The sequence below is a fragment of the Cyrtonyx montezumae genome, unplaced genomic scaffold (genome assembly GCF_038088225.1).
Source record: "Cyrtonyx montezumae isolate F1298 unplaced genomic scaffold, pur_monq_1.0 scaffold_0, whole genome shotgun sequence".
NCBI classification, from domain to species: domain Eukaryota; kingdom Metazoa; phylum Chordata; class Aves; order Galliformes; family Odontophoridae; genus Cyrtonyx; species Cyrtonyx montezumae.
Genome location: NW_027071824.1, coordinates 12643008 through 12658578, shown reverse-complemented (window position 1 = coordinate 12658578; position 15571 = coordinate 12643008). Strand labels below are relative to the sequence as shown.

Below are 15571 nucleotides of genomic sequence, written 5' to 3'. Positions count from 1 at the left end.
TCAAAACTGTGTCACAAATCCTGACCTACTGAGAAAGAATGCCTAATGAAAAGACTACTGTACATTTCACTGTATCCTTTGCAAGGAGGGTGAAATTCAGGTCAACAGGATAGAAAGCTTCCAGGACTCAGGAAACCTGAACAATCGATCACTGAATAAATGTTGCAGGTACTTATTGAGAGTAATTGATCTTGAACACAATAATAAGCTTTATAGAAGGATTTAAATAAGTTGTAATGTTTCCATATCTACCCTCATATGATATATTGGCTCTAATTACTTGTGCATTTATGAGTTACTTGTTGATTACTTTAATACATTATTTTTAATTGACATTTTCCATTTCACTCAGATTTTTAAGGTGTAAAGATTAGTTTAAAAGTGGGAAGGAACTTGGAAGCACTTATAGTAGCATATCTCAATCAAAACAAAACACAGGAATGTTAATAAAAACACAGTGTTGTTGCTTGTGATAAAATTGAAGTTTTAGCTTATGGCTGCTGTCTACTTAATGGAAATACTGATGATGTAACATAACCCACTACCCTTCATATCTTTATTGTTTCAAAGCATAGATGTGTTCCCACTCAATGTAGAATAACTGTCACACTTACTGGTGTGAGGACACATTCTTTATTCCATTCCATGAGGAATACAGAATATGCATGTGTAAAAAGATGCTGTCATCATAAAACTTGGGACTTGTGTCCAAAAACGTTTTGCTGCTTGTAATAGCAAGCAACATTTGAATTCTGCTGTAGCTTAAAAGATTTCGCTTTTTTTTTTCCCCTCTTTCCACCCATAAGTCATTCCTGACTCTTTTTCACTCTTTCCCTATCCACAGGCATTAAGTTTCTGCTTGATGGTGTAGCTCTTGCATATAGCACTACAAAAAGATAATTATCTTAATTAAAGATATATTTAATCTGCAGTTGTCTGGACCACAAAAATTAGCATGCTGCCCAAAAATGGGCACAATACTTAAGGCTATTTATAATGCACTTTGCTATGTAATTGACAAACTTTCTTGCTGTTCTTGTACCTTCCAAAGTGTACGTGTATAACTTTGGCCATAATTATTAGTTGACGTCTATTCCACTACTAGGGGGAGGCAGGTAGCCCAGGTTATAAGTTAGCACTAATTCTGTGTTTAGGGCTGGCAGCTGACAGAGTCCTTCTGTGTGTAAATACATATTTAAATGCATGTGTGTGTATATATATAATTGTTATACATGTATTTCCAACTGTTTCTCTAGAACTGTTGTTCCCTCCTCACTGTAAAGAATGGACAGACCAATCTGAAAAAAAAACTTTGCCCAAAATGTTGTCAGTTTTCCAAAGTGAATGATACTTTTTAATTTCTGTGAAAAATGATATTCCTTATTGTAGAAAGTATTAGAGAAGGAAAAGTTGAATTACACAATTGTTTGTGAGGAAAGTAGTTTTAAATTTGGTTATGAGAGGCTTGTCCTTTTCAGATAGGCGTATCCAGATAATGAAGTATGTTTCCTAGTTTGGGAGGGCACATCTCATTAGCTGTTAGGAAACAAAACGCTTATTATTATTCATATTATTTATATAAACACAATATATATGTTTATATAAATATTATTTATATTATAGAAAAAATAAAAATAAATATTTTATTTAATTATATTTAAACAGATAAATGTTTTTTTCTGTGAGGATGAGTCTGGGACTTAAATGAGTTGTGCAAGCAGCTCTTAAGCATGCTTCTCACCCACCACACTATCATCACTGACAGACAAGAAGTCATCTTTTTATCTGCTTGAATAACCAAAGGATGGTGTGAACTGTGACCACCAAACAGTTAAATTACCTGTTTTTTACAGAACAGCAAAGAAGGTTCTAATGTGACAAGGTGGGATTTTGGTAAATATGCTTTCTGCAACTTTTTTTTTTTTTTTTTTTTTTCTATTTGGAGATTAAGTTCATCTGCATTAAAGTCAGAGGACCACCTAGGCCATCTTGTCCCCTCTAGCTTCAAAATTTTATATGAATTTACTGCATGGCAGCACAATATGTTGCTGTCATTCCAAATATTGCAATGTTGTTTTGTTCTTAATTGACAACTTGAAGAGGCTTTGCATCTATATGGTGTGCAATTTTTGTGGCTTTCTATAAGAAGCCCATGTCACCAAAATGCTAATATTCCTTAATACTGAATAACTTTTTTCCCATTTCACTTATCATTTTGCAAATGGTATCTCAAATATTTCATTTTGGTTAACTGTTTACTTTGAGAAATCTAATTTTCTGTTTTTGCCCTTTATGCTGTCATGGAATTTTTTTTTTTGGGGGGATGAAAATGGAACACACCTTATTAACAGTGAAGTGAGAATGTACCACTTATTTTGTTATTATTTATAGCCTTTTCTGAAATGCACTTTACATATACAAAAACACGGCTTTAATAAATATTGAAGTGTTATAACTATTTCTGTAATATATTGATATGAAAAGTCTTTTAAATGTAGTGATGTGAGACTATCAGGTTGTATGAGCTCTGATTTTGCTTTCTGATCTATAGGGAGCAGAACCTTGTATGTATGCAGATCCCTCATGATTTTGTTAAGTCTCTATTTGTTCCTAGAGATACTGTACTCTTACTGTTTTCCCTGTTCTGCTCTTTTGTTTAGCATTTTGAATGCTCTGAAATAAAATAGAGGCTTCAGTGGAAACTCTGCAAGTCAGCTGTCCCACTTGCACATGTAGGAACTGCATCCCTTTTACCATATAACTGACTGTTAATTGATCTTCATGCTTCAATATCGTAACTATTTCCTGTATCATCCAGGAAAACACAAACTATCCATGTAACTTTATGCATGTGAAGAGTTTTGCTGGTTTGTGTGGGAATACTGCCATGCATCTGTGCTGAAGGGCTTGCCTGGGTCAAGACCTACGTCTTTGCTGGAACCTTCATAGGGATACAATGACACTGTCAACCTAACTTATGAAAAGTAGAGTCTAAATTTTCATTTTTATCTGAAGGTTCCTTAGAGAATTTTATGCTTGGAAATGTCCTAAAAGATATGATGAAAGGACGTATGGGCAGTGACAGATGTTTGCTCTCAGCTTGCTTAAAATGTAATTTTTGAAATGTTTTTTGTATCAAGTTGAAAAGGAAATTCTCTAAAACCATCTTCAGGTATTAAGTTTATGACAAATTCTTGGTAAACAAAATGTCTAGTATATGTATATAGGCTGGAAACATCTTCGAATGTTCTGGATCCACGCGGCTTTCAAGGGTGTTGTGCTCCATTTTTGGTTGTTAGGGGACTGGTGATAGGTACCACTAGTGTTTCAAAGTAATTAATGTGATACTTACAGGAAAGCATTTCTGTAGTAAGCTATACTTGTGTGAGCTATAAGCAGTGTACTTGTACTGGTTGACCTTTTCTGATTTTTGACAAGGAGGCATATGTGATAGCTTTTGAATGCAGAGAGTTTCTCTTAGAGAAGCATGAGTATCAGATGTCAGCAGTATAGTGCTTTCTGAGCTGAGCTAGCAAACTGCCATTGTCAGCATGTTAAAATTGATAATAGAAGGTATGAAAAAGTCCTGCTTGACCGAGCAGTGAACTTTTGTGCTAACTGTACATTTACCAGTGCAAATCCTTAAAACTGAAATCTTTAATGCTGTACTCAAATGATAAGTTTTGTGGTTGTGGTTCGAGGAGCCTGGATAACTAATAAGCATTAGGTATACTGTTTTGGCTTCAAGTATCAAAGTTTAGTAGAGTCTTTTTACAAAATGCTGTCAAGTCTTTAACAGTATGCAGTAGTGGTAGCTGTCATTTAAATTAGGGCCTCCAAGGTGATTAAAGGGTTGAGGCACTTTTCATACAAGGAACAAATGAGAACTGGGACCCTTCATCCTAGAGAAGAGAAGGCTTGGAGCGATGTCAGTGATTAGTGGAAATACCTGATGCAAGGGAATGAGGCAAACTCTTTTGGTAGTGCCCACTGACAGGAGAAGAGGGCACACACAGAAACAAAGAAAATTCCACCTGTACACATATACAAAGAAACCTACTTATTAACTGTGAGAGTGGTCAAACAATAGCAAAAGTTGCCCAGAGGCTATAGAGCCTCTATCCATGGAGGCACTCAAAATCCAACTGGACACAATCTTGGTCAATTTTCTCTAGCTTACTTTGCTTGAAAATAAGGAGTGGGATGAAATTGTCTGAAAAGATGCTGTTGAATGTAAACAATGTTATGTAAAGCTTCTATATCTGTCTCTTACATATACTTTATACAGCTTTCTATTGGTAGATAGAAAACTTTTACATAAAATGTTTTGTATGTGTATAGTGTGTATATGATTTTGTCATTTAATTGTACCCTCATGTACTTCTTTATATACATATATATTATATACATATCTGCACTTGATTGTTAAAAAACAAAAAATTAAAAATTAGAGATGTTTTTGTCCAAACTACCAAATGTACATACATTTTTATTCCTGACCCACTCTTGATTTTCTTAAAAGTGAATTTAAAGGTAAAATATATTTTAGAAAACGCCTCATGAAGTGATGCCAACTGTGGGATTCTTTCTGGAGAAAGTTTTCAAAGCATTCCAGTCACCTTCTGACCTACCGTATTTCTCTCATTCTCACACAAGTACATGTGTAGGTAAAAACAGCTTTGGCAACAAGGCCTGGCCTTTGGAAAATTTAGCTAGGTAATCTGCACTCTAGTGAAACCCAGTTTTCCTTGTATTCTCTGAGCTTATCAAACTTTTTTTAGATCTCTGGGCTAGACTTACTTTGCGCTCTTAATTTGCTGTTTGTTGTTGTTGCTTAGGCTGGTTTTTTGTTGTTGTTTTTTTTTTTCTTTAATTATTTTTTGAAGGCCTCTTTCTGGTATACTTTGTCAGTGTATACTTTGTCATTGTTTTCTTTGATAGAATGAATGGGAGTGAAAAAGCTTATTAATGTAATGCATTTATAGTAGAACTTCTCTTTCAGCATTTGTGGGAGGGAGCACAGTTGTACATACTGAATGTAACTCAGTATCTGCAGAGTTAGACAAAGGTTAAGAAGTTGAATTTTGAAACTTTGTAAATAAGAATTAACTCTAAGGTTACAATCATGAAATATGGACTTAAAAAATTCAGGCCTGGTTCAAGTGTAAGGATGTAGAAAAACAGTAATTCATTCCGTGTGCTCTTTCGTACCAGAAATGTTCGAAATAGCTTTTTTATTTTTTTTTCCTATACCTGGTTATAGCAATGACAATCTGTATCTCGATGTGTTTTGATATACAGTTTAGATTAAAAGATAGTAAAGGAATTGACTACCCAAGTACTTTATCTAAAGTGAACATAGAATTTTATGGTTGAATTATATAAGAAAATTCAGCTCTAAATGTGCAGGTTACCTTAGTAAATACAGCATTTGAGAAATAAATCTGTGAATAGATATACATTTTGTAATGTATATTTGTTGCTAAATATCTATAATTTAAAATTAAGTGTTTAATTTTAGCTGTTAAATGGCTCAATACTAAAATTTATAAACAAGGGATACATTTACTGTACACTGTTCTGTTTGTTAACTTTATGGCCTGAGTGAACAGATTTAATGTTGTGATTACAGTATGAAATCTTTTTAAGGACTTTATTTGAATTATTCAATAAGTTTGATTAATGCACTCTTCATCCACCGTGTCTAACGGTAGAAAGGAATTTTACTTTATTATAGATAATTTCCAGAATAAAAGAAAATAAATATATATGACTGAAAAAATATCAAAAACTGTTATATGATTGTGATTTCCTTTTAAAACAATAGTTGTTTGTAATTCTGTTTTTTAGTTTCCATAGCTAGACGCGTACAAGACCCACTGGCTGAGCTAGTGAAAATTGAGCCGAAACACATAGGAGTTGGAATGTATCAGGTAAGATAATACATATCATTTAATCTAAGTAATCCGTCGTGATAGAAGGCAAAACCAAAATGCTTTATAATCAAGTGCCAACTATTTATGTCTCCTTTAAGAGATATTTGTAGAATTCGTGAAGTGGTAATAAAATGCTTTTGAAAAAGCCAAAGAATACTCTTCTCTAATCTCTAGTTTTAACGATTGTGATTGAGACTCAGAAATGGCTGTAGCCAGATTTATAGTCTATTAAAAACATCAAATCAGACAGGTAATTTGAGATGTAAAACCTTTTTTCCCCATTGTTACAGCAATGGGGTTTTAGCTATTTGTGTAAAATACAATGGGATATTGATCCTCCATTTAGAAGCCATTAACTTGTGCTATTCTGTATATTTCTTCTTAGAAGTTTATAATAAAAACATTTGTTCTGAAGTTTTGCAGTTACTGAAGTTGATCTTGAAAGCATTTGGCAATTCATTGGTTTTCTTACATCTTTGTAAGCTATTCCTGGGAAATACTATCTACCTTCATAGTGTCTTTACAGAGGGAATGGTGTTGATTAGTGGTACACAGGACATTGTTGTTTTCTAGTATATTATTATCAATGCAGGGAAGCATTTATTCACGTATTTGATTCCAAGCAAATAGAAAAGTTAAAAAATAATAACTTTAGAGTGTACTTATCTCTATTTTTGAGAGTACAGGATGTAAGTAAATTTGAAATGGAAATCAAAATGGAAAGTACTGTGAATTTTTGGATTAGTGTGTGTATTAATGGTATAAGCTGAAATTAGGAGACTAGAATCATTTACTCTCACTGCTAGAAGTGATGTGACAAGTTTTGAAGAGATGTGTGTAATAGATTATTGTATCATTGTTAGGTTTTTTTTTTTTTTTTGAGAGAGAGAACTGAGGTCAATATTTTGGTTGGTAGAAGTAGTACTCAGTGCTTTTTTTGCAAGCTGTGCTTGCATTGCTGCAGACTATGTTTTGCTTACTGACGTTCCTTGCTAACTCTGGAACATAGAGGTAAAATTAGTTTGTCATTAAACTTACAGTATGAAATACACCATAGCTTTTGAGGAAAGTTAGATGTAAGGGTTGAAATACTGAGGAGATCATTATGTTATCCAGATTTCAGTAAAAGTTGGGTTTTCATTGGTCACAGCTAAAATCAGGGTGGTCATCTGACCACCTCTTTCATTACTTGGCTAGAAAGTATTGATTTAGGTGTTGCATATGTGATTCGCATGAGACTGCAACAGGGTAAGTACCATGTTCCTGACTCTTTCTGGAAGATTTTTGATCCACTGGTGAAGTTTTTACAAATGAACATCCAACTGTATTATTTTTTCATGACCAAAGTGGTTATATGAAAAGTTTTGAAGAAATATAAAAGCCTGGTGAAGGTAAATTCCCTAAAGTTGTCCTTCCCCACCTAACTGCACTTTTAAGTCTTGTGGTTTGGATAAACCCCTGAGAAAGGCATAACCTCATCAAGATTAAGTATCACCATGCAAGTCAGAAGATATTTGCTCAAAGACAGAAAACAAGAGATGTGAGGGTAAGAGGAATTGAACTATTATGGATGCTCTCCTTTGGAGAACAGTTGATTACACATCAGAAGCCAGGCATGAAGAAGACTCTTTTATCCTATGAAGAGTCTCAGATTAACAGCAGATAGAATCCTCCAGATAAAGAATGTTAGATACAGAATTTAGTATTGTATAAAAGATGTTATTGTACTTGAATTTATAGCCTCATAGCTAGCTGCAACTTTTCATTTCTGTGATGGGGATATGAGAAGTATAGTCTAGATCAGAAATGTAACTGTCACAGGAAAAGTTACTTTATTAGCCCACTGTAGCTGTAAACCTAGCATTTGCATATGGCATCTCCTTTCTTAAATGTTCAGAAGTTGATATGTAGGGATTGGACAAATTTAGATTTGGACCTTCTTGTCCTGGAGAACAGACAGTGCTTAGTCCTGCGCTCAGTCAGCTTCATACTCCTCAGTCAGAGGCAAGCTGAGGTTGAGAGTAGCAAGAGTCTTATAGCACAATCAGAAATGTGATTTCTTGAGAGGTGATTGCACAGTTGCTGTACAAGAACCAAAATGTTGGCTCAATGAAGTAGTGATCTTGTCTTTTTTTTTCTTTAGTACTTACATCAAATGGATATCACTTTTCTGTTGTCTTAAGACAGAGGCCTGCAAACTACTATTTGAAAAGTAGTAGCCAAGAGACATGAATTTCACCATCTTTTCTGGGATTTTGTTCTCTGAAGTTGAAATAAGAAATGGATTATGAAGAACCTAGCTGACAGAGGCTGTAGCTTTTCTAATGGGATATTCACAAACTGTGGTACAGGATATTTGTCTATGTTTATCAGAGTCGTCGTCTTGTGTAAGTGCTGTATGAAAGAGCCAAGCCTTTTGTAGTCACCGCTTCCATGGCATTTTGGATCCCTCCCACCTCTTGGTACTGTTAGTGCCTCTTCACATGCCAGTGTGAACACTGATGTTTTCTTCTCCTGCTGGCAGAAACTTTCCAAGGAAATTTGCCTATTTGGGTACAAATACTTTAATCTGAGCTTCCAGGTAGCAGTAGCTCTATGGAAACTGAGCCTGGTTAGTTGTGCTTTGTGCTTTCTTATTTTAGATGCCCAAAAATTGTTGAAGTCTGTACATGACTACCTTATTTTATTATCCTTTCAAGTAATGACTCTGAGTTTGTAACTGCTGAGAAAATTTGGTTTATCAGAAAAAAATAAACAGACCCCTGATCTCCTAACAGGTACTTTCTTAAACAAAGAAAAGAATCACCTGATTTATTATGGTTTCTCTCAGTCCAAAATTCCAGTTGCCTAGAGGTCCTTGTCTTCTTTCATCTTTATCTCATTAGGAAAATAGTTCTTTCCTCTCAGACAGGAACCTAGCCAAAATTAATTTATCACCTTCAGGCCATATTAGTATGATTTCTTCTGTAGTCAAGCATAAGGATGATGCCCAGGCCCTGCCTGATGCAGTATATGTTTGCATTGTCACCTCCCAATCTCAGTTCAAAGCTTAATTCCTATGAGTGAAGCCCTTAATGGCTCAAATCTTTATTGTACTGCAAACTGAATTTTGGCTGATAAATCACCACAGCAATTGTTGTGTGCTTGGATGGTGTAGATAAGAGCTGAGAACAAAGCTGCTTCACAAAGGCTGTTGTTAGGGAATTCAATTTCAGAGGAAAGAAAATGGATTAAGTAGAAGAATCCTAAAGGGAAACAAAACAAAAACAAACAGAACTAAACAACAAGAAAATCCTTCCTCTTTTCATAGAAGAATAAACCAGCACTGGGATAATCATTGTGTTCACTGTTCTCTATTAGAAATAAAAGAAAACCTCAGGCTAAAGGGGAATTAAATCAGTAAAACCTTTAGAAGTCAAAGTAAGAGTGCATATTATAATACAGAAAAGGGAAAAAGAATACTGAGGGATGAAGTTAAGTTTGGCTTGTCCTTTTCTTTTGATTGGACATACAAAATTCTTAGATGCTAGAAAAACAGTAACCTCAACAGGGAAAATAGTCATAGCAATGGATATCATCTAGGAATACAATGTATAGTATGTGTTGAAGAATAAAAGTATTTGACAAGTTCTAACTTCTAACAAATGTTATCTCTCATTTTGAAGTGCAAAGTCATATTTGGTCTTTCTAGTTCAAAACCCTCATCATGATATATTTTTGAATATGGTGGTATAATTAGTATTTAACACATTTGGAGAATTAACATTCCAAAAGAATGTAAAATATAATACATACGGCTTTGTAACTGTCAAAGCACAGTAAGTCCAGATGTAGCTGGAACACTTTTTGTCAAAGAAAATAAAATTTATGACTGATAAATCTTAGGTAGTGGCCCCCAGGGAGAAGAAAGGGGGGGGAAAAAAAAAGTTGAGCTAATTCTTGTTTTAGTCTCTTTATATTTGTTGGGGATCCTGATCACAAGAGAATTTCATAAAGCCAAATTTGAATAAATAATGAGTTAAATCTTTGGAAATGCCTTTTCTGTCCCTCCCATACTTTTCCCTTTCAAAAGTTACTAATCTTACTGAAGTATATCAGTTTTTGTATTTCATTACCTGTATGACATTTTATTATTTCAAGTGAAATTTGAGTCAGTTAATTGTGTTGTTTTTATTCCACAGAGAATGGGTGCACTGCATTAAATGACAATGAGATTTAAAGAACAATTTTTATCAGATATGTGTTCTATTTAATAGACTTGGTTGTATCTTAATTACAGTATGGTGGGTGTAAACATAGCCTGCTAGTTAACAGTGAGGCATCCAACTGAAGTAATACCTCAGTTTCTGTAGGGAAGTAAGGGATTTTGTTCCTTTCTCGTATGAGACTGTGTAGAACACTTTCTCTCCTATTGCTATCATGTTGCAGTGGGACCTTTAGTAATTTAGGAAGCAGCTTTTTTCAGGCTGTCCCTGTGTGTCTTTCTTTGCTAGCTTGCAGATGATGCAAAACTGGTGGGCAGTGCTGCAAGAACATAACTGACTTGTCTTGCATGTGGCTTAAACTGAGGGCAGCCTTTTCAATTTGTTACATTCCCTAATCTTCCTCCCTCAAAATCTGTCTGTGGCATTGCATCTGATAAGTCTTTCTAAACCTGTAGTTGTTGCCTATGGTGACAGAGTGGATATGAAAAAATTGGGGTGTTAACCTAATTTTTCGCAGTAGCATAATTTCATACTTTATTAATGATCTGTACTTCTACCATGAAAAATATTTCCTTGAGACAACGTATTTGTGTATTTAATTAATATACTTAATGCTTAATATTTAATAGTTTTGGAGACACCTGAGAGGCAAACTATAGCCAAACATTAAAAATGCAGGAATCAAAGGAACTTCCAGGGTGTCGCTATGTTTGGGACTAAGATCTAATACTATTTGATCAGCCTGATACGACTGTGTGATGAACAACTCTATGTATTATTTTCATTGGCTGTCTTTGCTGCCAGAAATGCTTGTCTGCAATGCAAGGGACGTTTGTCAGCCCATTCTTACAAAACTCTAGCAAAGGTAACTTATTAGCTTTAAGTTATTCCAAGGCTTAAACATACTTTATCATTAGATGCATTTCTCTACTATTGAACTTAATATTTTGGGTAAATTAAGCATTCTTGTGTCTTGATGAGAACAAACTTGAAAATTGCGTGTTTAAATAAGAAACTGGTAACAAAAAACAAAGCTGTGGAGTATTTGAGTACAAACAAGCATCCTTGTTGTCTGAATACTAACTGTCACCAAAAAAAAGGTGTGCAGTTTAAGAAAAACTTTGCCTTCATTTTATGTTGAAATCATACAGAATTTTGATGATGGAAAACAGGAGGCATACCTGATTTTGATTATGAATCCTTAGCATATTATGCTTTTATTAGTGTCGCTCTGGAAATAGTACCACCTATATGATTGTGTTGGCCTGCAACATCAGAGGTAAATGCTGGTGGTATGGCAGTAGAGGTTGAGCCTTCCCAACAATATTTTGTTACATTTAGTTGCTGTGGGACAGATGGCAGTGGGGGAACAGTATGACACAATGGATTAATTCAGATGTTCATTGACACTTGTTGAACATTTGTGGAAACTAGACAGTGAATGTGGGCATGGTGAAGGATTGAGTGGCGCATTTCAGCAGTAGTGACAGTGATTCACCCTTACTGGGGCTGATTTTTAGAAGTACAGCATGCAGGCTCTTTTTCATTGCTGATGGAAATACACAGCTAATGGTGATGTCTGTGTTGAAAACAGTGTTTTGTAGCTGGGAATGTGCTCTATCCTTTTGTTCTTTTTAGCTGTTGTAGTTTCCATGGAAGTTAATAGGAGGCATTACTTCTGGAGCAGTCCATATTTTAAATAATGTGTGTCAAGCTATTGGAGATGGCTGTTCCTTCAATCAGATATGTACTTTCTTTTTTTACTGAATATTTAATTTTTTTTTATTTTTTGGATTAATTGACCCATAGAGTATATGAATTGTTAGGTGTATTACTTGGATCACATAGGAGAATCACTTACATGTGACATAAGAATATGATTATTTATGATGTGCAAGAGAGTGGATTTTTTTAATCTCTGAGGCGTGATTATCAAAACAACCTTAAAAAAAATTGAACTTGCCTTATTAAGCTTATCAAAACAAATTTGTGTTGGTTTGCAACTTAATTTTCTGTGTTATAGAAAACAGGATGTCTTATTTATTGGGTGAACAGTGCTTTTTATATTGTGTGATTCATGTAGCTCCTGTGGAAAACTCAGTCAGCAGGAATGTTATTTGCTGGTTGGAACTGTAGATTTCAGGTTTCAACACCATGCAGAACAGCCTGTCTACAAAATACTTCAGCATTCTTTCTCTATTACTGCACAGAATTTATACATGCAGTCAGGCATAGAACTGGATCTGCTACGATATGTTCAGTTTTGTGAGCTTGCTTATGATTTTTTGCACTACCACTGAAATCTCTGCATAAAGAGAACTTTGAACAGTAGTTGTCTATGTATACCAATGTTTAGTTCTATGTATGTTACTAATTACTGACAATCTGATTACTGTGATGTTATCACACCTCTTGGGCAGCTTGTGCCAACTGGTTAACTGTAAATGTACTTCAAGTTGAAAAAACTTAAAACATGAAGTTTGTTGATATATTGGATTTTGTCTGCAACTGTAGGGTATCGTGGCAGAAAGTCGCTTATTCTGATAAATAATCTAGACTAGAGGGTATGTTGCCTTTATTTAGCTGAACACATCTGTGCTTTTTTGTCTTTTTAATTTCTCTTAGGTCTCATATCCAAACAAATTCACCGTGGCTTTAAAGATGGGCAGGTGGGATAGTATTGCACAAGAATGCTCTTAGCTCAACTTTTCAATAAAGGAAACTTTAATCTCTCTCCTGGACCCCTCGTATCCTGTAAAGAGGGTTATTCTCTTTTTTTTTTTATTTTTAAAGAGTTGCTCTGAAATCTGAGGAAAAGGGTGGGGGGCACTCTTCCAAGTTTTAAAGTGTATGAAAAAAACTTGTGAGTGTGGTGGTTTTCCTCATAAAATCTCATTAAAGGCAGGCAAAAAAACTGTCAGTAGGGAAGAGGTGTGCAAAGTAAATGGATGGGTACACACATTTGTGCTCAGTTCAGGAATTCTAATGCACAGGAAATTACCAAATCCTTTTGCTAGGATTAGTTATACAACCTTCAGCTACGTTTTGAAGACCATCAATTTGCTGGCTGCAAAATCTCTTAATTATAGTGTAGTAGTGGTAAAGTATTAGCTCTGTTAGGAAACTAAGCAAAAATCATACATGTTCTTGCCCAACACCACTTTGAGGGCAAATAATGTGCTTCTCATTTTGAAGAGTAAATTTCTGTGAACTAAGCCATCTAAGAAAATCTCTGCAGACAGCTTTGTCAAGAAATAAGCGGGCTGTCTATAGTGGTTTTTGGATGTTTCTTCATCTCAGTGAAGTAGGTTCTTTTTCTTAAAAAAAAATTAACACCTCGAAGATTTGCATAATTTAAACCAATCTTTAGAGATGTTTTGCTGACTGCTGGGTGTGGTTTATACCCCCATAAATTGACAGACTCTTTACTTGTGGCTATCTATTCTATCTGGCAAATAGCATGGCAGTAACACAGTAATCTTTAGACTGTTATAGCTGGTTGTAATGAAGAAAAAAATAAAAAGAATATAGAAAAAAGATGGCATTTGTTATTAATGATTTTCTAATTCCTGGTGTCCCCTAGGAAACATTCCAACTCAGTGAGGTGTGATACTGTCCCTTTAAGGAAATGAAGTAAAATTGTGCTTGTGTATTTACAAAGAGTGCAAGAGCACAGCAGTATCACTGCATCTGCACATGTCACTCATGAAGCTGCCAGTGGATTGCATCTATTTTTCACTGCTGTCACAAAAATGCATACTAGAGAGCGTGTGAAAACTGTCAGAGGTGTGCCCTGGTAAGCAGGTAAATTTTAGACTTTAATAATACCCATCTTGCATTGCTCCTATTTAATGTTGTCTGCATGTGTGTACTTTTACATAGCTGTTGAGATTTTAACAAAAGCAGGAACATTTTGGAAAAAATGTTGCTATATGGAGGGAGAATAACCTAAGCTTGCTTATAAGAAACAGCTGTTTGACAGGTTTGCCCTCACTTGTCAGTTTGTTTCTGATTGCTTAATTACCAATTCTGGTAGCAGAAGCTTGTTAGAAAGTTTTTTGTCTCCATATGAAAACAGACTTGGTGAAAACAGTCTCTCATGATTTGCACTCTTGATTTTATTTAAATTATATATGCTATAGTTTCCCATAAAATAGGTGAAAAAGTTGTTTACTTCACGAAAGCAGCAGATGTGAGCTCCTGGACAGAATTCCTCAGGTATAGCATACCCTCTGTGCAAGGCTGTTTAATATTTCAGATGGAATTGCCTTTCTGTAAGTGTACTCGGACAGAGCTATTTCAAATACAGACTAAAACAGTTATGAGCCAACAGGGCAGATTTAAACTCCTGTAAGACTCCATTCTGGTGCAGAAGTCAAGTGGAAAGTGGAGCAAAATGTTGCAAAGTGTGAGTGATTGGGATTCAGCAAATCATCTCAGTGTGGCTGATCTGCGCATCAGTTTGGAAACACTTAATTGTCAAAAAGCTGAAACAAAACAGGGCAATAAAGCCTATCTTTTTTCAGAAGTGTCTTGAGTAAGTGTTTTCCTAAATGTGCGATGATACTGAGTTTTCTGTTTGTTTGAAGTGTTTTGTTATCTTGGGTAGAAAATATCCAATTTTATCAGAGTAATTTTTCAACTCCTTTTATCTAGACTTGATTTAAATTTTTTTAATGTCTTTACAGTTTTTAAAACATTCTTGGAAATACAATAATAAAATAATATCCAGTACACCAGAGATTACTAATAGCATAATCTATATCCCTGATGTACTATTTGTAATATTCATAGAACTTGCTTTTTGAGTCCAAATGTTAATCTTTCGAATTAAGTAATTTCATCCTTTATAAATTCTAGTCAGATTTAAATATTTAAATGATAAAATTTATTAAACTATGTAGTGAAAGCATCTCTCTGTTGCCGAAAGGCAGGTAGAAGTGGCAGTCAAGATGTGAATCGCTTGCTTTTGAATTCATGTATGGGGTCAACTTATTCATTCTGAATGTAGCTATTCTTCATCAGTGGAATTTACTTAGTTTCTATTTAGTATGAAAGGTTGTGTTGCATCTGTTGTTTTGATTTTATGAATTAACAGGATATTCATTTGCTACATAAGGAAAAATACTAATGTTATCATACTTTCAGTTATTTCAATTTAATTCATGGCACAGCAGCTGTAGGCTTGATATCAAAAAAATCTGAAATCAGCAATAAATTGTTTTGAATAAATTTTGAATATAAAATTCAGATGAATTTAAACTTTTAAACTGTTGGTTAGTATGTGTGGTTTCTGTGATAAATATGTGAACTAAGAACTGGTATGTTTCATACTTTAATACGTGAGTAGTATTTTTATTCTTTGTTTGAACACATGAAATTATGAGATGCTGCAAGAACTCTTTCTTAGTTTCCTTTAGCTACAAATTT

The 15571-nt window shown here is 34.6% G+C and overlaps 1 protein-coding gene across 1 annotated transcript in view; it reads left to right on the top strand.

Moving 5' to 3' along the window:
* SRBD1 (S1 RNA binding domain 1) overlaps positions 1-15571 on the top strand; it is a 114440-nt gene that overhangs the window by 58534 nt on the left and 40335 nt on the right. Inside the window, exon 16 of the mRNA XM_065754780.1 lies at positions 5851-5933. Coding sequence (XP_065610852.1) covers positions 5851-5933 — 83 coding nt within the window. The remainder of the gene's footprint in view (positions 1-5850; positions 5934-15571) is intronic.